Source organism: Phragmites australis, chromosome 17 (genome assembly GCF_958298935.1).
Source record: "Phragmites australis chromosome 17, lpPhrAust1.1, whole genome shotgun sequence".
NCBI lineage: Eukaryota > Viridiplantae > Streptophyta > Magnoliopsida > Poales > Poaceae > Phragmites > Phragmites australis.
This window is the reverse complement of record NC_084937.1, coordinates 18,813,617-18,835,501: the sequence shown is the minus strand read 5'-3', so window position 1 is coordinate 18,835,501 and position 21,885 is coordinate 18,813,617. Positions and strand designations below refer to the sequence as shown.

Genomic DNA, 21,885 nt, shown 5'->3' with positions numbered 1-21,885 from the left:
TACAAGCCATACGTGGTTCCAGAGAACAATGAGGTGATGGTGTAGAATATGCTGATCGTTGAAACGAACATCAAGGCAAGGAATTTGAACATCCAAGGCTTGGGAAGAAGCGACTTCGACCGCGTGATACATCTCAAATCGGCATATGAGGTATAGAAAGCACTCTGTGATTACCATGAAGGTTTGTCTACAATTAAAGAGGTACGTCAAGATTTATATAAGAAAGAATGCATAAAATTTGAGATGAAACCCATTGAGTCTCTTGATGATTTCTTTGCTTGCTTTAATAAAATTCTTATCAATTTGCGTGCTATTAATATTGCATATACTGATGCTGAGAATGCACATCAATTACTATGAGCTTTAGATATATCAGTGTGGGAGATGAAAGTTACATCTATTAAAGAATCTACTGTCATTAGTACACTTACATTAAATATTCTTTATTCTAAATTAAAAATTCATGAGCTAGATGTCTTTGCTAGAAAGAAAGTTAATAAATCAATTTCTATATCTTGATTAACCGATGATCAGCTTGAGTTGATTCCTGAAAAAGATTTAGCACTACTCTCTACTCGTTTCTCTAAAGCATTGCAGAATGTGCGTATGAGAAAGAGAGTAAGTGGAGGTCCTAAAAGATGCTATGAGGTAATTTCAATCATATTCATTCTAATCGTCCTAAGCTTGTAGAAAAGGCATCAAAAGAGGAGAAGGAGAAAAAAAGCACTCATTCAATGACAAGAAGAATAAGAGATTTAACAACTATAAGGTTGTGCATCGAGTTCTTTCGGCGCTCGGAGAAGTCAACTTGAGTGCGTTGATTCGGAGAGTAGCGAGGATGACACAACAACCAAGAGTAAGACATTGTGTGATTTGACTAGGTTGTGTCTCATGGTAAGCAACAAAGAAAGCCGCACTGAAGATGAACTCGACAGCGACGGTAACGAGGTATTACCTACTTATGATGATCTATCTAATGTTGTTGTTCATATTGGTACACTCTTAGAGAAACGTAACAAAAAAAATTAAGAAACATGATGTTTTAATTGAATCACTAAATTCTAAAATTGCAAGACTTAAGATTTTAATCACGGATGATGATGCTTGTAAGTCATGTGACTTAATTTATACTGATATCACTTCTATTAGAGATGTTCATGCTTCTACTCTTGATAAACTCAGAGAAGAAATTGAGAAGAATGAGAAACTTGTGTCAAATTGCAGACAAGTTAAAAATATTAATTGTTCAACATTTGATTTGTTTGATTCAACTTCCTGTTCTAATTGCTCAATTCTAGAATTGAAGTTGTATGATGCTAATGCTAGAGTTTATCAGATAGCTAATGACATGATTGCTCATGAGGTTCTTTCATGCTCAAATTTTTGTAAACAAAAGAAACCTATGAATATTGCTTATAATAAGTGTCCAACTCTTTGTAATCAGATTGATTACTTGAAAGGAACTTTAAAACGTTTTTCTAAGGGAAAGAAAAATTTGAACCTGATTTTAGATTCATCTAAGTCAAGCACATGTAAACAATGTTTAGGTTTTGATCCCTATGCTCGTTCTAATACAAATGCATCCACTGTTGTTAGAGCTCTTGGTAGTGAAAATTTTGAAACACTTGCTGAATTTAAACCTAATAATGTTGTTTTTAAGTCTGTTGGATTTTTATCTTCTACAATGAATGCAAATCAGCTTCTTCCTCTAAATCCACCCACCGGGTTAAGTACACTTGCACTCATTGTGGTAGATATGGACATTAATAGAGTTTTGCTTTAGACTAGCTAAACAACAAAGGAAAAAAAAGTTTAAGGCTAGATCTAATTACCGAAAGTCACGTGTTATCCCTCATACGGTTGTGGCACCTAACTTTATGCCTCGGGTGAAACAGTCATCACCTTTTGTTGCTCGTGTAACTCGTCAAGAGCCTACTCGGGCTTCTCGAGTTGAAACTACTCGAGCTGCTAGTGCTTCTCAAGTTGAATCTACTCGAGCATCTCGAATTGAGTCTACTCAGGTTACTCGTATTTTGTCATCTCGTATTTCTAGTCGAGTGACTCAATACTAGATCCCTAAATGCTTTATTACTAACCCCAATACTAAGGCATCGACATCTTTTGTTGCTTTTTAGGTTTCTTGAGCAATGAAGGAGAACATATGATTAGTTGATTTTAGATGCTTAGTCATATGTCCAGTGATAAGAATTGGTTCTCCTTCCTTGTACATGCATCTCGTACTGAAGTGTTACTTTTGGAGATGCTTCTTCTACATCAATTGTTGCAAAAGGTACAGTGCAGGTAAATGACAAGTTTATATTTAAGGATATTTGTCTAGTTGAGAACTTGAAATTTAACTTGCTTTCTGCCTCACAAATGATTGATGAAGACCTTGAGGTGTGTTTTAAGAAAAATGAATGCAAAGTATTAGATGCTTTAGGTGATCTTGTTTTTAGTATCTCACATTTTGGAAGAGTTTTTAAGGCTGATTTTGATGCATAAACTTCTTGTAAGCTTAGATGTCTTGTTACAAATGATTCTAAAGATTTATTCTTTTGGCATCTTAGACTTGGTCATATTGGTCTAGATCATCTCACTCGAGTTAGTAGTTTAGATCTTATTCGTGGCTTGCCTAAGCTTAAGGATGATAGCGAGTTAGTTTGCTCTTCTTGTAGACATAGTAAAATATATTCAGATTAATATCCATCTATTACCATGGTTATAACAAATGCACCTGGTCAACTTTTGCACTTTGATACTGTTGGTCCTTCTAAAGTACAATCTTCTAAAGTACTTTTTGGTTTTCTTTATGGCATATAAGGATGAAGCTTTTGATCATTTTAGGAATCTATTTCTTAGATTATCTGTTGATCTCCCAGGTTCACTTAGAACTATTAGAAGTGATAATGGAACTAAATTTAAGAAGTCTTCTTTTAATCACTTTTGTGCTGAAAAGGGGATTGAACATCAATTTTCATCACCAAGAGTACCTCAACAAAATAGTGTAGTTGAATAATATGTTATTCCAAGAATGACTACATTTTACATTGATTGGTAAGTATGTGACTTGTTCATGAAACTCTTTGTTTATATCATGGTCGCATATCATTGTGATGATACATAAGACCAGCACATATATTGATTGATGATCACATTTCATGGTTCATAGGTATAGAGATACCAAGTCAATAATGTGGATATTTGTGCTAGAGAACATGGTTGGATAGACCCACCTTGAGATACTGATGGGATTGTTATCTATGATGTGCCATCAGTTGTTATCTCAAATGGTGTACCTGCAGGATCCTTAGACTTAAGGTCGTCATTGATTCCCAAAATGTGTAATGGCATACTTTGAGGCTGTCAAACGCTATTCCGTAACTGGGTAGTTATACAGGTAGTTTTCGGGCTTGTCATGAAACATATCATGGGATGTGAGCGATCAAGATAGAATTTACCCCTCCTTGATAACGGGAGAGATATCTCTAGGCCCCTCGAGGTAGTTGGATCGAGAAAGTGCATGACTATGCCAATATGATTAAAGAGTTAGTCATGATGCATCCACTACTTGATCGAGTGAATGGTCAAGCTATCACAAGGGTGGCACGTATCTCGCCTTGAGCTTGACTGGTATCGTGAGGCGAAGGGATCGGTGCATGTGTATATCAAGGTTCAGCCGATATGATCTTTTGTGTATACTTAGGAGTCAACATGTCTTGCTAGGGACCGCTATTGATTTCGGTTTGGAAAGGATTTACGAGTTGTAGCCGTTTGTACATGAACCTAACGGGTCACACACTTAAAGAGTTGAAATAGAATATGCGAATTGGATTCGTATATGGGTTTTGATTGGATTGTGATCCACGAGAAGTTAGAGTCCTAAAGGGCTTCCAACATCGGAGCCCATTGGCGAGGTCTATATAAGGAGAGGCGTGGGTAGGGTGTGCTAAGGTTGATCCACTCTGAAACCCTAGCCGCAACCTTCTACATGATCTCTAAAAATCCTAGCCGTGTGTGCGGTGCTAGCATATCGACGCTCGGCGTTTCTACCCAGTACGTGTGGATACCGTAGAGGCGCTACTGCTATTGTAGCGCTGATCTTCTCGGCGAGTTGATCGCGACGTGTTCGGGACTCATCGCCGACCGTGACAAATTGGTCGACGTACCTGCTCGTCTGATCGTGGAGCACAATGCGACCACTCAGATCTGGTCGGACAACATGACACGACCACTCAAAACTGGTCGAGGACGCGACAACCTGATCGGGAGCTGGTCGAGAAGTTGCTCGAGGAGTTTAACGCGCACGAAGTTGGATTAGTTTGCTCTAACTCTTCTTCCGCTGCACTACACGTCGAAAGGTAACGATCTATGATCTCCTACTAGCATAGTTTCTTGGGTAAATGCAGTAGAAAATTTTTGTTTTAGGCTAGCGTAGCTTGCTCGTTACCCAACATTTTCTACTCCTAGAAAATTTTGGGTTGAAGATATATCTACTGCTTGTTATGTTTCAAACCGTGTTTTCTTGAGATCTAAATTGGGTAAAACTTCATATGATCTGCAGTTTGGATATAGGCCTAGTGTATCTCACTCTAGAATTTTTGGCTGTAAGTGCTTTGTGCTGAAATTTGAAAATTTGGATAAGTTTGAGTCCAGATCAACTGATGGAGTTTTTCTTAGATATCATTCTCATACTCATGGCTATCGTGTGCTTTTTTTTAAGACTAACAAAATTATTGAAACATGTGAGGTTACCTTCGATGTGGCTAGTCATGTAACTAGACCAAATGCTACAGGTATAGGTACACGTGTTCAGGGGGAGTCTGAGAGCATATTTGTGGATGAGGAGGAGGAGGATGTGATGTTAATTCCTGTGACATAATCAGTTGAAGATCATTTGGTATCTTCGACTAGTTCGGTTACAGTTGGACTTTCTCAAGCTACTACATCATCTATGTATGTTGAAGGAGAAGAAGAGATTATTTCTGGAGTCAATGCTCCTTGCACATTCAGCGGAGTCATCCACCTGATCAGATGATTGAAGATTTGCATGAATGAGTCACACGGTCCAGGTTTATTGATTCTAATTCTCATGCTCATTCAGCGTTTGTTGCTTCTTTTGAACCCAAAGATGTTCCACATGCATTAACTGTCGAATCTTGGATCGATGGCATGTACGAGGAACTTGAAAATTTTGAACACAACAAAGTATGAAAGCTTGTCGCATCTCCTCCGGGTCATACACTTATCGGTACTAGATGGGTTTTCAAAAATAAACAAAGTGAGGATGATGTTGTTGTTAGAAACAAAGCTAGACTTGTAGCACAGGGTTTTATACATGTAGAAGGGCTAGATTTTGAGGAAACTTTTACTCTTGTTGCTAGACTAGAAGCCATTATAATTCTTTTAATGTTTGCTGCATCTAAAGGTTTTAGATTATAACAAATGGATGTCAAAAGCGTTTTTCTGAATGACTACATTAATGAAGAGATTTATGTTAAGCAACCACCTGATTTTGAAAATCCTAAATATCCAAATCATGTATACAAGTTGTCTAAAGATTTGTATGATTTAAAACAAGCTCCTAGAGCATAGTATGATAGGCTTAAAACTTTCTTACTTGAAAAAGGTTTTGTAATGAAAAATGTGGACAAGACGTTGTTTGTGCTTAAGCATAGTAATGATCAACTATTTGTTCAAATTTATGTAGATGATATCATCTTTGGTTGTTCTTCTCATGATTTGGTGTCCTAGTTTTCAGAAACGATGAGCAGAGAATTTGAGATGAGTATGATGGATGAACTAACATATTTTTTGGGGTCTTCATGTCAAACAAACCAAAGAATGCACTTTTGTTTATCAAAGTAAGTATACATAAGACCTGCTACAACATTTTGAGATAGAAAATAGCAAGCCGATCATGACACCTATTGGAGCAACAACGACGCTTAATCCTGATGAAGATGATGAGCTAGTTGATAAAAAAGAATATAGAAGCATAATTGGATAACTTTTGTATCTCACCGCTTTAAGGCTAGATATACAATTTGTTGTATGCTTGTGTGCCCGATTTCAAGCTTCCTCACGTGCTTCATATTGACAAGCTGTCAAACGGATTTTCAGGTATCTTCATGGCACTCAAGACTTTAGCATATGGTTTTCTACTTCTTCTTGTATTAGCTTAAGAGCTTTTTCTAATGTTGATTTTAGATATTATAGAATTAATAGAAAAGGTACATCTGGTGCATATTATTTCTTGGATAATTCTCTTGTTGCATGGTCATCTAGGAAATAGTCCTCTGTTACACAATCTACTGTTGAACCTGAATATGTAGCTGTTGCTAGTTATTGTTCATAAACTCTTTGGATAGTTGCCACACTTAAATATTATGGGGTTAATTTAGAGAATGTTCCACTTTTATGTGATAACATTAGTGCTATAAGTATTGCTAAAAACCCTGTGTAACATTCTCGGACTAAACACATTGACATCAGATTTTATTTTCTTAGAGACAATGTGAAAAAGGAACATTAAACTTCTCAGTGTGGATACTGAACACCAATTGGCAGACATTTTCACAAAGCCTTTGAATTCTTCTAGTTTTACTTTTCTTCGGTGAGAACTTGGTGTTATTTATCCTATGAGATTGTTTTGAGGAGGAGTTCTTATGTCTTGGAGCTTTTTCGAATGAGAAAATAATGAAATATGATGACATCATATGTGATACATATGTTGTCGAGGGTAAACCCTGACAGTGATTATGGGGTATGTTGGATAGTGGGTGCATGATCTTCGATTGGGGAGTGCCTACTGAGTTTGTTTGTGTATGTGCGACTCAAGAACACCGAGGGTTATCCAAGTTCAGGCCCCCCTCAGGGTAATAGCCCTACATCCTGTGTATTCTTTTCTTGTGGTCTAAGTTGGTTACGGATAATGTTCTTGCCCAGCCTTCTTCTCCTCATGGCCTCTCTTTTTCCCCTCCCTTTACAAGCCTGGTACTCCTCCCTTTATATATCAGAGGGAGAGAGGATTTACACATGAGTCAAGACATAGACCCAGGCCTAGCTAGAGCTTCCCACCTAGGCCCATCATTACTAAGAGCAGACGTATCCCATTTGCTCTTCTGTGCTACGGAGCCTGTCCCATCGATCCACCGCCTACGTCATCCTGGTCGCCTGGATTGCCCTGTCCCGTCCCCACGCACCGCTTGCGCACCTGCAAAAGACCTCCTGACATGCCTGTCAGGCCGTCCCATAGCATTTAATGCTACAGGACGGGACACGGCAGCTCTGCGCCGACCACACCTTGGACAACTAGAAAGAGAACTTGGGGAAGGGAAATACTCGAGTGAAAAAGTATTTATTATGATTAGACTGTTTAGACACATACCTGCCCCGCGACCAGAAAAGATTGGTCGAGGGGTTAGCTCCTGCGACCTGGTGACTGGTCGCGAAGCTTGGTCGGAGAGCCTGGTTGCATGGTCGCTGGCTGGTTGCATGAGGTGGCCACGGTTCCGGACAAACGTGGCATACTGCACCTGCTGATATCTTATCGGTGTGGGTCCGCCCGTGAGGGGACCCCACTATTCTTTACACCGACATATGTGACTTTTGAATTCAACGCTTATGCTTCATGGGAGTTTTTGCACTTTCATATCTATAGTAACTATTGCCATGATTTTTTAATCGGAATGAAAACTCGAATTAAATCTTGTCATGGTCAAACTCTCTTGATTGCTTTGATCTTTAATAAAAAATGCTATATGTGAAAGACTCAAAGAAATAAAAAAGTATTGAATGATAGTTGATAGGAAAAAGATCAAGGAAGTATGTGTTGTCGCACTTCTTCTTTATGAGATTGCTTATCATTGCACTTTGATATGAACTTGTAAGAAGTCGTGCAAGACCGTAACCATTGTCTTAAGCTTCTGATTGTCTTTAACATAGGCTTGGCATGGTTGGATAGAATAAGGCTGATGGTGCATATAATTCCTTGCAAAGTAATATGAGATGTTATTGACAACACAATTGGTATCTTGTTACATGTGATTTTAATCAAAACAATGACATACTTTTTGTATCCGTATTTTAATAGCATATAAATTGAGGATTCGGGTAGTTGAGATTCCGAGAACATGCCTTGCAAATAAATCATTATGTATACTTGATAAGATGTGCACACATTATATTTTTACATGTGTAGATGGATTGGTATAGATATTCTTTTAGTGTGACTTGGTCGAGTATATGTTATATATGTGGTTGATCTACGATTCTCATTATGATAAAAACAACAAAAAGATTTGATTCTCTCTTTTGAATTTTTGATGAAATCATTGTCAAAAGGTGAGAGAGAGTTGCTCAATTTGGAAAATATTTTTGTTTTTTCTCAAAGGGGAAGAGATTTTTCGTGTTTGAATTTTTTTTGTGTTTCACTTTGCGTTTGATTTTAAAATCAAATTATGTCTCTTAAGAGGTTGCCAAAGTTTACATGAGGGTTGCCAATGTTTTTATCAAAGGGGAGATTGTGAGATCATGTGATGAAAAATTAGTTTTAATTATGAAATTGGCAGAACAAAATGATTTAGCATAATGACATTAGGATAATGTTCATGAGCTGCCAAGATATTTCTTGGATATGCTTGGATAGCATAGATGGTTTGATGTGCTATCAGAAGTTGAGTTTGCTTATGTTAGCGTGTTGGTTTCTTGGAGTTTGCATAGTATTGTGTGAACTGATATTGAGTCAAAGTCGGAAAGGACTTGTGCTCATACTTGTTTGTTGATTCATATGCAGGTGTTGCTCGAAGGCGAACGTGGTCGATGACGGATCAACGAACTAAGTTCAGGGAGGAACTGAGGTTCAACGACTAGATTCAGGAGGAACTGAGGTCGTAGTGATCGAGGATGTTATACAGGATGTTCGGGCTAGAGAACAGTGTATGTGAAGACAGGGTTGTAGGTGTGCGACTATGTGCATTGCAGAGAAGGGAAGACATACACGAGGTTGTGGGCAACCAGATTGTGTGATGGAGTTATTCGAGTACATGGCAAGTCAGGCTGTGGTCTGATTGGTCGAAGAGTCAAGTCTCATAACGAATCGAGTGCTAGTCTGAGTTGGGCTCGAGCACAGATTGGATCTGGTTATGGGTGGACATGTTTTAGTATTGTTTGTGTCCATATAGGATACGACCAGGTTATTTCCAAACAAGGTCGGTTTGAGAGACTATATATTGAGAGGGTCTTAGTCAGGGCGAGGTGCATGTGTGCCAGCGCCAAGAACGAGATCAGATTTAGACTTTTAATCTAGATAGTAGATCTATCTAGGGTTTGGGATTTCATGGAAATCCTTATTGGATGCTTTGGAGAGGCACCTTGTAAACTCATCTATGCAATGGAAATCAAGTTTCGTAAGTTGATGAGTTGCTGATTTGAAATTTTCTCTCTGTTCTATATTCTACGTACTTGGTTTTGGTTTTCGATTAATTTCGTGTTTCTATCAAGTTTCATCTTGGTTTAATCAATCCAAAAACTTACTAGAATATCTAGTGTTTGATCTGACAAGATTTTGAGTGACTTTGGTTTGATCTTGGGTAGTTTTTTGGTCAACTCGACTAGGTTTTGATCTACTCGATTCTGGTTGACATAGTCTGCTTCGACTAGGTATAATTCTTGATCCACAAATCCGATTGACATGGTTCTTATTGGGCTAGTTTCGCATTTGAATATAGGTTCAGCTGTTCAAATTTGAGAGCAATCAGACTAGTAGATCTTTCTCTATATTATTTTTACTAGAGCATGTACAATCTATTTCGAGTGAAATACCGAGTTTAAATTGATTTTCGATTTGAGTGAATTAATCTTTGAATTCAGTTTCTGCAATCATTCACCCCCTCTCTGATTGACTTATTAGAGTATAATCTAACCTACACTAGCTGATCAAAAGATTTTCTATAGTCTTATTTTTGTGAGTGTTAATCTCAAATTCAGCATTGGCAGCTGCTACAAACTGATCTTAATGCTGAAAACCTACAGTGTGCTTGTAGGATTGATACCAATATGTAGCCCTATCAATCATGTGCAACGATGCAGCAGTAACATGAAATGCAACAGGAATTTGGTACATCAAAAAATAAGCATAGCATTTATCCAACCAAATCTTCACATCAGTACCATCAAATTTTGGAAAATCCATCTTCAGCATCAAGGCCTTCTCGAGTTAGCATTAATACTCATCTAATTAACCTCCAGAACATTAATTTCAGGACGACAACTGAAAGATTGATGAGACGTTTGATTCACCTGATTTGGTGGTGGTGGTGGTGGTGGTGCTGGTGGTAATCCATCTGGTCAAACTCCGGCTAGTCCTGCATCCACGTGTGTCGCGTTCACAGGGCTAGGGATGGTAATTTATTTCGATTACCTATTTACCTGCGGGTAAGTATCCGACGGGTACGTTAATGGTAGAAAACACTACCCGACAGGAAGACATGTATGGGTATGTGTAAGACGTACACATACCCATGAAACTCGTATACCATATAAATCGATGACAAGTGGGTCATTCCACCAAACCCTAACATTCCACATCATATAAATACTCTACTCCCTCCTCTCCAACCCACCACACGCCGCCCCCACCTGCCCAACATGCTGCCCCCCCCCCCCCACGCGGCCTCACCTCGCCTCGGCATGCCTCATGCGACCTCGTTGTGCAGACCCACCACGTCGCCCCGCCCCGGCCAGTCCCACCTCCCTGCCCTACCCCACTACCTTGTCGCGCCGCCGCCTAGCGCCCCGCCCTGTCGTGCCGCCCCACCGCGTTATTGAAAGTGTATCTAGCCCTTATGTGTGGTTTTGGTAATTAATAACAATACCTATAAACTAATAATGGTATTGAGTTTGTTAGTAGGTTGTTCCATAGGTAATACATTGAGAGATATACATGAGCTCTAGGTGTATGGGAAGATTGAAAATGCATCAAGATAAATGAGCTCTAGGTTATTTTATAGGAGATGTATAAGTGATGAATCATGGATTTACTGAGAAATACCATGAGAACAAAAGAAATGCATCTTTGTCAATGAGCTCTTAGTGATTCTCATAAGTAGAAAGAAAAGCTCAAAAAGATTGGCAATAAACTTGAAGACTAAGTTACTTGTGGAGATCAAGTAACTAAAGATATGATATTGTCAATAGAGTTTTATGGACTAACCTGTGTGCTATGTGCTTAAGAATGAGTGGGGTTATATTCTATACGAAGATTGACAATATGCATGAAGGCTAATAATACGTGTGGAGATCAAGTAACTTAAGGTACAAAAGTTGTCAATTAGGTTTTATAGACTAACCCACGTGTTTTGTGCTTAGGAGTGAGTTAGGGTTAGGATCCATAAGAAGGCATAAGTTGAATTAAAATCATATATGCCAAGAATGAAGAACAAGAGTGGACTCCATTTTTGATAAAATGAATTCCTTAAAAATATCAAATACAAAGTGGTTTTCTATGGCAAGACGGTGAAGGATAAGCAAGACTCGGGTGTGATAGACCATCCATGGTGAAGGGCAAGCAAATGGCTTGGCGCCAAAGGATCAAGGTGGTGGTGAAGAGTGAGTGAAGGCTTTACGCTAATGGACCGTGTGAGGCCATGGGAAGCTATGAGTAATTCGCATCAATCATATGAAGAATCAAGAAAAGATGGAGTGAAGAATATATGAAAGTTGACGACCCTCAAGGTTTGAATGAAAGAAGCGGTACTCGAAAGTTATTCAAAGGCTCAAAGTGGTTTAAACGAGTTTTATCTTTGAACTTGAGTATATGTATGCCGCACTATTAAGAGAGATGCAATGTAGAGTTAATTGTCGTGTCTCATTGTCCAAGAGTTTCTAACCAAACCCAAGTGAGAGTTGTTTTTAGAAATCCCGGTGTGGAAGTGTTCGAATTGGGTTTTAGAGTGTTCCTAATTTGACCCAATGTGTTTTAGATCATGAATTCAGTTGGGATGTGTATCCCTCTGAATAAGCTTTTCATAGAGTCAAAAATCGTCAAAATCGGACTTCGGGATCAAAAGTTATCACCGTTTTTCGAAGGTCAGCTGTGCTGAATCCGGATATTTCGGGTTAACCCGGATTATCCGAGTTGTCCGGAGTCTCCGGGTGAGGTTCCGAGGAGAGGTCTCGGTTTGGGCCTTTTTAGTTGACCTGGATACTCTGGGTTCCAAATACTCCGGGTGAGGTTCCGAGTCTGGGTGCTCGGTTTTTCCTTCTTTAGCTTACCCGAATACTCCAGGTTGACCCGGAGACTCTGAATCAGTACAAAAAAGTGCTGTAACGACTAGTTTTTGGGGTTGGGTATTTATATCCCCTCACCCCCATCCTTTGGGGCTGCTAAAGGGCACGAAAGAGAACATTTTTAGAGCCAAAGGAACTCCCTCCCACTCTAAGTTAGTGAGAGATTTGAGAAGAAAAGTGAATTGGGTTGTGAGATTGGAATATTGAGTGCAAGTGAACTAAATCCAATCTTGAGCACTTGAGTTCATTGGCAAGAAGTTCGTGAAGCATTTGTTACTCTTGGAGATGAGTGTTGCCCAGTGAGCTTCCGTGCTTGTGGTGAGCCACGAGAAAGTTTGTAAAGGCTTCGATTTCACCTCCGCAAGGGAAGAAATCAAGAGTGGAAGCCAAGCTCAAGTGTGACCGAGCATGGAGAGGAAAGTGATTGAAAGAGACCTGACTCATTGGAGCTTCCTCAACGGAGATGCAGGATTCACGGTGGTGAATCCGAACTTCGGGAAAGGTGAATCCGAACTTCGGGAAACAAATCTTGTGTCTCCTCTCTTGTTCCCTTTCATTTGAGTTCTTGCTTAATATTTGTGTATTTTGCTCGATCTACTTGTTCGTGTGTATTTTATTGTAGGTTCTCCGTGGATCTACTCGAAATCATCACTTGGAACACACAACATCACTTGGTTTGAGCTAGAACTCTTTAGGCGTACTTTAAATTCAGTTTCGAGCTCAGTTCTGTACAAAACCCGGAGAATCCGGATTTACCCGGAGGCTCTGGAACTGTACAAACCGGAGACTCCGGGTTGACTCGGAGTATCTGGGTAAACAGTGTTTTCAGCCTTTTTCAATTAGTGCTTTCTTGCATATCTTTTGCTAGAATTGAATAATTCTTGTCACCCTAGGATTGTAACTTTCACATTTATTTAGGGTGATTGTGCACTAGTTGAGCCTAGCATATTTAGGTTTTCACAAAAAATTTATTCCGCTGCAAGTTTAGGCCAACGGTAAAAGGGGACGAATTTTTGTAAAAATACCTATTCACCCCACCTCTAGGAGACATCGTTGTCCTTTCAGTCACCTCACCTCGGCCCCTATCCCACCGCGTCGCCTCACCCCGCCCCACCCCCACCCCGTCACCTCGTCACATCGCCCCAACCTGCCACGCACCCCCCGCCCCACTGTGTCACCCCGCCGCACCGCGCCACCCCCACCCCATCGCGTTGCATCGCCCCGGCGTGCCGCCTCACCCCGGCCTACCCCACAGGTAAATGGGTACACCCGCGGGTGATGGGTACCTGTGGGTGACGGGTATGAGGCCGACCCTTCGTCTGCTGGTGTTCTTGAGTATACCCGCGAATGGGTAAAAATCGGCAGGTATGGATATAGGTTAGCACTACCGTACCCGTCGTACCCAATTGCCATCCCTAATCGGGGCTGGTGTGGATCCAAGTTTTAGGTGTCTAGCCACTTGGATCTGCTCTTATTGGATCAAACTGATTGAACTCATCGATAGATCCACCTCGGCTTGCACATTCCCTAGTGCTGCTCTGTGTGTATAAACCTTCTTATCCATCTCCTCAGGTGTCGTATTGAACTCTGATCCAAGTTGATCCAAGGGCTTGTATAGCAATACCAATCCGTGTAATGTCTAAGACCGCGCGAAGGCAAATCTCAGCAGAACAATAGAGTAATTTGGTCCTAGGGATCTGTATTGCTATAGAACCAAATTGTTCACCGGCAGTTGAAGGAAGAGCAGCGGAGAGGTGGGTTGGAAAGCAAGTAAGGGAAAAGAGTTTGATTGCAACTTGGTTGTTATCTAAAAATCCTGATACGAGCACGCGCTCGTATCTTCCCTCACGGACGATGGGTTGTTGGGTGCCGCACGACCTAGGCGGCAGGCGTGCGGCCTGTAGGGGCTGGGATCATGTGGACTGCGGGTAAAGGCCATCAGGGGGAGGGCACATGAGGCCCAAGCGAGGCTAGGTGAGGCCCAAGCGGACCAGGGCACGAAGCATGGTGGAGTGGGCTGACTTTTCTCAAAGTTTTCCCTCAAAACTTTTGAGCCACAACGCCTGCAAGCCCAACTACACCGAGTTGACTGTGCCATGTGGGCCTTACCCATGCGGCCTGCTCCTGAAGCAAGCCGAGCTACGCATCATTTTCCTGTCCCGTGTGTTGCGTGGCCTGCTCCCCTGTGTTGCGCGTCGTTTTCCTGTCAGAAAGGTTCGCTAGTCGCACTGCTTGTGAGCGCTGATTAGCGGTGTCTGTTGTTGTCTCCTCTGTTTCTACCATATTTCAACCAAGGGACCAAGCCTCATAGGCCGAATTTCACACACCTACGCGAAGAATGGCCTAAAGCCCAACTGGATTCTTGGGCGCCAACTCTCTCACCAATCGTTGCCGCCTTCACAGCTTCCTTGACGTTTGAGCACTATGGGGCGTCTCATTGTTGTTGGAAGGCATGACAATCCGGTCGTCGCCGGCGAAGTGCGGCGAGTCTCCTCACGATCGCCCAGCTTTTGTTTCTTGGAGAAGGGGAACGAAAGAATGGGAAAAAAACATTACCAACCTTTATAACATTTATATTTTCTTATGTTATTTTCAGCACTAGATCGGCCAACCTTTGTTTTCTAGGCTGTATTTGGTTGCTTAAACATTACCAACCTAATGTAACATTGTCCAAGGTATATTTGAGTAGATAGAGTTTTTCTTTGAGATTCTTAAACATGTCCAGTTGAGCCAATTATAAAAAACATTACCAACCTTATGTAACATTTATATTCATCAAATCAAATTTGGTATTCATCTAAAAAGAATCTAATTTGGTCTTATTCACAAATTACACGAGCAAAACAAACTTGGTAAAAAAAATCTTGTACGAGCTCATACCGTCCCATTCAACCAACCAAACATATGTATGTATCATCCTCTGTACTATATTTCTAGTTCCCTCAATGAATGAGTCTTTGAAAGAAAAAGAAAGTTGATGTTGCTCAAAGCGTGTTTCCCTAAGGGTGGCAATGGGTTGGATCAGGACCGGGTGGAGAGAGAACGTACCCGACCCGAAACCTAAAACTTAAAACCCAGCTCGGCCTTGAAAATCAAACCGGGTGCAAAATCGTCCCCGGCCCCGACCCCGGTGAGGACCTGAGACCCGAGACCCTACGCGATGAGCCCCGACATGGGCACCCCTTTGGCGCCCCCAAGTGCGGCGGTGGCCTTCCCCAAGCGCAGCGACGGGCGCGGCGACGGACACAAACGCATCGGGCGCGCCTTTACGGAGCGTCGGCGACCTTCCCTAAGGGTGGCGTGGGGTGCGGCGGCAGACGCGAACACGTCGAGTGCACCATTACCGAGTGTGAGGAGTGTGATGGCGGCCACGGAGGGTGAGAGGCAGCGGCGAAACGAGAGATGACGGGGTGAAGTGGGCCCCCGCAGTGACAGTGGCGAGGAGGCGAAACTCGGAGTGGCTGGCCATCACGCCGAGGAGACCGGGGCAGCCAACCTTCGGAGCAGCCGAGCAGGGGAGGGGGAGGCGCCGCCGCGCCAGACAAGTGTGGCTAGCCACTACCGACAGACTATCAAATGAGTGGCTGTCGTCGTAGGTGGCCACTGCCACCGCCCTACTAGTGCTCACGGTGGTGGAGTTAGTGGTGGCGGCGGATTTGGATCCAGGGTGGGGTGGGGTGCGAGTCAACGAGGGTGAAGAGGAGATGGGGATGGGGCGGGGGTTTAGGTGGGCTGGTGGGGAGGAATACATGAATGCGCTATGAGGATTTCAAAGCTCGTGGGACACCCACGGATGCAAAACCACCCTAGTCCTGAACCCAACCCGATTCAGAGCTCCGACCCGATGTCCCCACATGGTGGTTTCTAGATCCAAACCCATCCCCATCGAGTCTGAAACCCGCGAGAACTCGACTCAACCTAACCCACTACCACCCTTATGTTTCCCTCTATATACTTCGGCTATGAACTTGTAAAATATATCCGGATTTGGTCAGATTACGAGAGTCATTCCAAAATTCTTAACTTTCATTCAATCTGCAGCAGTTTAGAATCACGACTTCTTTTGAGTACACCAGAATTGAATCAAAATCATTGAACCTTAACTCTCTTCTATAGGTTGGAAGGCGGATAATTTCCAATAGGTTGCTAGTTGACCCGATCGGTCTCTTTTGACACGGATAAGAAAAAAAGAAGAATCCAGAATACAAACATTCGTCGACAACAATAGAAGTCGAAAATGAAAAAACTACATGTTTCTCTTTTGTACAAACATGGAAGGCTACAGTATCAAGATATCGATGCTGTGCGTTTCTGAAGTCCTTGCTTCTTCAGCTTGTTTCGGAAGCTTCTTTTTCTGCTGAACGCTCTCTCCTGTTTAAACACACAAGTGTATGTAAGCATTTTCCATAAGGAGATCGTAACCGCATCAAATGATGATAAGCATGGAGCAGAAGCTTACCACTGGCTGGGCTAGCTCCTCTGCTTGACGGACCGCTCTCACGAGGTCGCGATTTGCCTCTGTGTATAGGCTGGTCACTATTCCAGATTGGCCAGCTCTGGCCGTGCGACCCACCCTGTGCAAAAAGTCAACAGCACAGGCAGCAAACTCCGCCTACAGAAGCAAAAAAACACCGGATAAACTTTTTAATGAGATGATACAAGAAAAAAAGATCTCATGCAGCTGGGTCAATGAACAAAAGAAAGATATGATATGATAACAATTCCTTACGCATAACTACATAATTCTTTTTGGTGTTATGAAAAAAAAGAGTAATCAGGAAAATGAAATTCAGCTGAACATCATACTTGAATAACATGAGCAACCATTGGCACATCAAGCCCACGAGCAGCAGCATCAGTGCATACAAGGACACCACCTTTTTCCCGAAAAGATTGCAAATTGTTAGCCCTTTCCTCCAGGGTACTCTCACGGTGGTACAAGATGCATGGAATTCCAACTCGCCGCAATATGTCAGAGACTGAATTTGCAGCATCAACAGTGTTCGTGAACACCATAGTGCGTTTTGGATCATGAACTTCACTTTTTAGGCCATATTTTACTGCGTCCAGAAGAGCATCAACTTGTGTATCAGCAGCGACCTCTATCCATCTTCGCTCTAATCTGCATACATGGTGCACTATATATCAAAAACATGGAAGTCAAAGTGGGAATATGAAGTGAAGAAAAACATTTAGGATTTTTAGATAAAAAAAACATTCAGGATTCTAAGAAAAACAGTAAGCAACAATTGTAGTGCTGGTGAGAAATCCTCCATGATCACGCTGAACAAAATGGCCATGCACAATAAAAGAAGTATGTCAACAATACAGGGATTCAGAGGCACTCCCACTGTTATCAAATACATGTTCTTTTAGAATGTGTGCAAATTAAACTTTATAAATAGATCACCAACATACATAACAATATTAAGTTTGTCACATAAAATGATAGTAGTCGATCTGTCAAGATAGATACTTTCAAATCATTATATTTTTAATCCCTTGACTAACATATATTCAGAAAAGTAATGGTCAAAGGAATGTATGGGAACTGAGTTGATGTCCAAAATGACAAATAAAAAAGAAAAGAAAGAGTAGTAAAACAGAGTGTATACCTAGGGTTGTGGCGGTGGAGATAAGTGCCACTAACCCATACAGCATCAGGAAACATACGTTTCAGCACCCCACCAGCAGTCTTTTTGCCACTCTGAGGAAGGGTGGCAGCAACAAAGACATATTGCTTGCTGCGACTATATACTCTTCTAACCCTCCTCCAGTCCTTGCATGCTCGAGCGTGAGCATTCTCCACCTTGACTAGTCTATCTTGAGCATGACTGTCTTCATTTTCCTCATCAACACCACTAAATTCATCACTCTCAGATTCTGAATCCTCATGATATTCGTCGGCACCCCCAAGTGATACTTCCTTTCTAGAATCTTTCGCCCTAGACAGTAGCTTTTCATCAAATCTCAGCATATGGATGAGGCGAATGACCTGATTTTCAAAACTTCCACAAAGTAGCATGTCCGCCTCATCAAATACCTATTCCAAATCAACTGCTGTTAGAACTTTCTCATAGCCCCAAGATCAAGCATTAAAATTTAAACACTTGCACACACATACAATGGAAATATAAGAAATGCTTTCAAACAAGAAAGCCACACAGATATTCGCACCTTAACTCAAAACTATTCCATAACTTTTCTTATCCAAGTGGCAGAAAAGGAAAAGGAAGAATATTACAACCATACCTTCGCCAAGTAGATTCAGCAAATCAATGATTAAAAAGAACATAACACACCAATAAGGATTTCGATCATAACCAGACAGGTAGGTTCAGCAAATCAATTGATTAAATAAAACAAAAATACCAAGATGACAGTACAAAAAAAGAAGAAGTTTAACTCAAGTACTTACTATAAATTTTACACTACGCAGGAATCTCTCTCTTCGCCTCTTTTCTGGGTCATAGTCAAATAGATAATTTAAGAGAGCAGCTGGAGTGGCTACAAGAATATCTGGCTGAACTGTTGGCCAACCCTGCAATGAAATGTAAATTAAGAAAAATATTAAATGACCACACATTATACCAGAATAAGTTTCATTACAGCATCATTGCATGAGGCGTTGTAAGAGTACTGCAGCAAACAGGAATCTAAAAGCCTAAAACAAAGATCCAGAATGATCACACAATTGAGACATTCGGCAACTGCTGTGATTCTTTTGCGTAGCAATTGAAATTATTAAAGCGGGCATTCAGTTGAGGAATGTGATATGTATGGCTAAGTTTGTATGTATCCATAAGTAGAAAAACAAGGATGAGATGACTTTATCATATTATCAATTAGCACAAATGGTGTTAAGATAGAGCATACCTTTGGCCCACAAACAGCTGCAGCACTCTTAATAGATTCACCACTTTCATCAATCAATGAATTAGCCATGCGAACAACTTGCTCACATAGCATGACATTGGGACAAAGGACTAACACAGTATTATGTGTCCCTGGGGCAGTGTCCTGGTAATTACCATCTTCTGTAGAAGAAGATTTGGAGCACAACTTTTCAATCAACGGAACAAGGTAACCATGAGTTTTGCCACTTCCAGTCTCTGCTGCAACAATTACATCATTCGTCGTGAGAACATGTGGTATGCAGGCTGCCTGCACAACATCATTTGAGGATTTATGTAAGCACTCTTTATGCAACACCAAGCTCTGAAGAAGGCAGTTCAAAAATACATATATGAAACACTACTAGTACGTAAGTACCACTGAGAGTATTATTACATTATCATCTGACAGATAATTTTATTCAGAAAGTGTTGTAAGCATATAACCATTAATTTAAATGTCTTCCAATGATGACAACACCAGTAAATTTGTAGCACAAGGAACTGAAATCTAATTGCTTTGCAAAGGCAACGGTAATTGACAAAGTAACTGATGTCTTTTTTATTTTATGGAAGAAAAAGTAACTGACTTGACCATGACATTGTAATCCTACAAAGCAAAAGGAAAGGAAGTATGTGACCTGAATTCTCTGGTGCTCAATTGCTTATCTAACTAATAAACTGCTTGTAATTTAGGTTCATGATGGTAGAAGTAACAATCTTCATCCCAGCATATAGTACTAGCAGCGTAGGCAAACCCTGCACGAAAGGACATTGGTACTGCCCAATGAGGCAAACGGATTGAGAGATGATTGTCTTGCATGGCAAGCTCGATCGCTTCCCATGAACAGAGACAGTACAAATCATACCTATGCAGTAATTCTAGAACAGGTAAGTATAAATTACACCTACCAACTGAACAGCTGATACTAAACACGCATCAGACGCTTAGGCTAGCTCTGACATTTTGTCGAGCATGTGGTGTGTGCTGCAGCGGTCAGCAGCAGTGAAGCGCGGCGAACGGTACCTGCACAAGGGAAGGCCTGGCGAGCCCAGCGCTGCGCAGGGAGGACGCGAGGCGATCGGATATGCTGAGGGATCTCCACGACGTGCTCTGCTCCGCGAAGAAGCCGTCGCCGCCCGCGCCAGAGCTCGCCCCGGCGTCGTTGGCCTCGGCCGCGGCTGTGGCGAGCGCGCGGGGCCTCGCGGCAGGCGAGAGGAGGCGCCACGGCGGCGCGAAGAGGCGGCGCGTGGCGAGAGGCGCGAAGCGGAGCGCGAGCGGCGCGTGGCGGAGGTGGTGCAACGCCATCGCGATGGCGCGGGGTGGGGCGGGCTTTCGGTTTCGGGTAGGGATGTGCTGTGTTTGGGAAAATTTTACAATTAGAGACGGAGATGAAAAAAAATTATGTATATGAGATAATTAATAGATAATAAATATTAGATGAGGGGAATTGATGAATGAAATTAATTATACGTGTAAAGGGTACGAGAGATTGTATTTCCGGATAAGTCTTTCAAACTTGGCTTTAGGGCGAGTTATTTTCATCTAGGTCCCTAAATATATTCATTTATGCGGGCGAGGTCCACTTCGCCCAAACTATTCATTTGAGACTTAGGGCCCCGTTTGGTTGCAATAAACGTTTCAGATTCTCTGGTGATTCTCTAGAATCCCTGCCAAACGCACCAAAACGTGAAATATTTCACCTTGAATCACCTGAAATGTTTCTCATTTTTAACACTACAAGGAGAATCACCCAAAATGGTGTTTCACCCGTTTCGAGAATCACTCAGGTCATTTTTCTTCAAGAATCCGAATCCAGAATCCCTGCCAAACATTTTCAGAAAATTAAGGGTGATTCACCAAAGAAACGTTTCCAGGGAGAATCTGAAACCGAAACGTTTCTAGAAGAATCTGGAGCCCTACCAAACGAGCCCTTACTTGGTTGAATTTGAGCTGATTCAATCAATTAATTACGAGAACTGGGAGGTGATATACAAACATGTTATTTTTCTCGTTTGTATTAGAAACAATAAGACAACAACTCTAGTTATATAGAATTCAATGTGAAATGCCGAGCATTTGTTACAGTATGGGTACTGAAAAGAAATTTTCTTGCTGCTTCAAAAGAGAGAAGAAAGGTAATAATAATATTTTCATACCGATAAGGTATATAAAAGTTTTAGTTGCGAGATAATGACCACAAGGAAACTAGTAGATAGATTAAGTTCTTATCTGGAACGTACATAACAATTTTGCTACAATATCATATGGAACAATTGGATTAAAATTGAAATAGGACTATTTTTCCTGTATTTAAAGATGACATGACATTATAATTAGGTACGCATTTTGCGGAATTGGACCGGATGAATCGAATCAGGGCTCAAATCCAAATCAACGTAGAAATGGAAATGAGGTTCCGATTCAACTGTTTTTTTAGTAGAGGAATTATTGAAATAGAAATCAAATAAAATTAATTCTAATTGATGTTTGATTGCACAATATGATAAATCCAAATTAAAATATTTGGCTCGCTCATCATCTTCTTCATTGACGTGTTTACGAGCGTGTCACCATGGTATAGAGCCTCGCTAGCCACCACCATGGACGGGACGGCTGCAATGGCCAAGGAGGACTTGGGGGAGGATCCATCATTGCCATGGCCAGCCATGGAACTCTACCCCTACACGGAGGCAGCCATGA

The 21,885-nt window shown here is 41.5% G+C and overlaps 1 protein-coding gene across 1 annotated transcript; it reads right to left on the bottom strand.

The window, feature by feature from the left end:
* Nucleotides 1-16,366: 16,366 nt before the first annotated feature.
* On the bottom strand, nucleotides 16,367-20,562 carry LOC133897946 (DEAD-box ATP-dependent RNA helicase 22-like). The gene is made up of 7 exons (XM_062338781.1): nucleotides 20,209-20,562; nucleotides 19,165-19,452; nucleotides 18,707-18,829; nucleotides 17,904-18,331; nucleotides 17,095-17,410; nucleotides 16,748-16,900; nucleotides 16,367-16,659 (listed from the first exon to the last, which is right to left on the bottom strand). Exons 1-7 carry the CDS (start codon nucleotides 20,488-20,490, stop codon nucleotides 16,576-16,578), a joined length of 1,674 nt encoding a protein of 557 aa, XP_062194765.1. The 5' UTR covers nucleotides 20,491-20,562; the 3' UTR covers nucleotides 16,367-16,575.
* Between the last annotated feature and the right edge of the window lie 1,323 nt (nucleotides 20,563-21,885).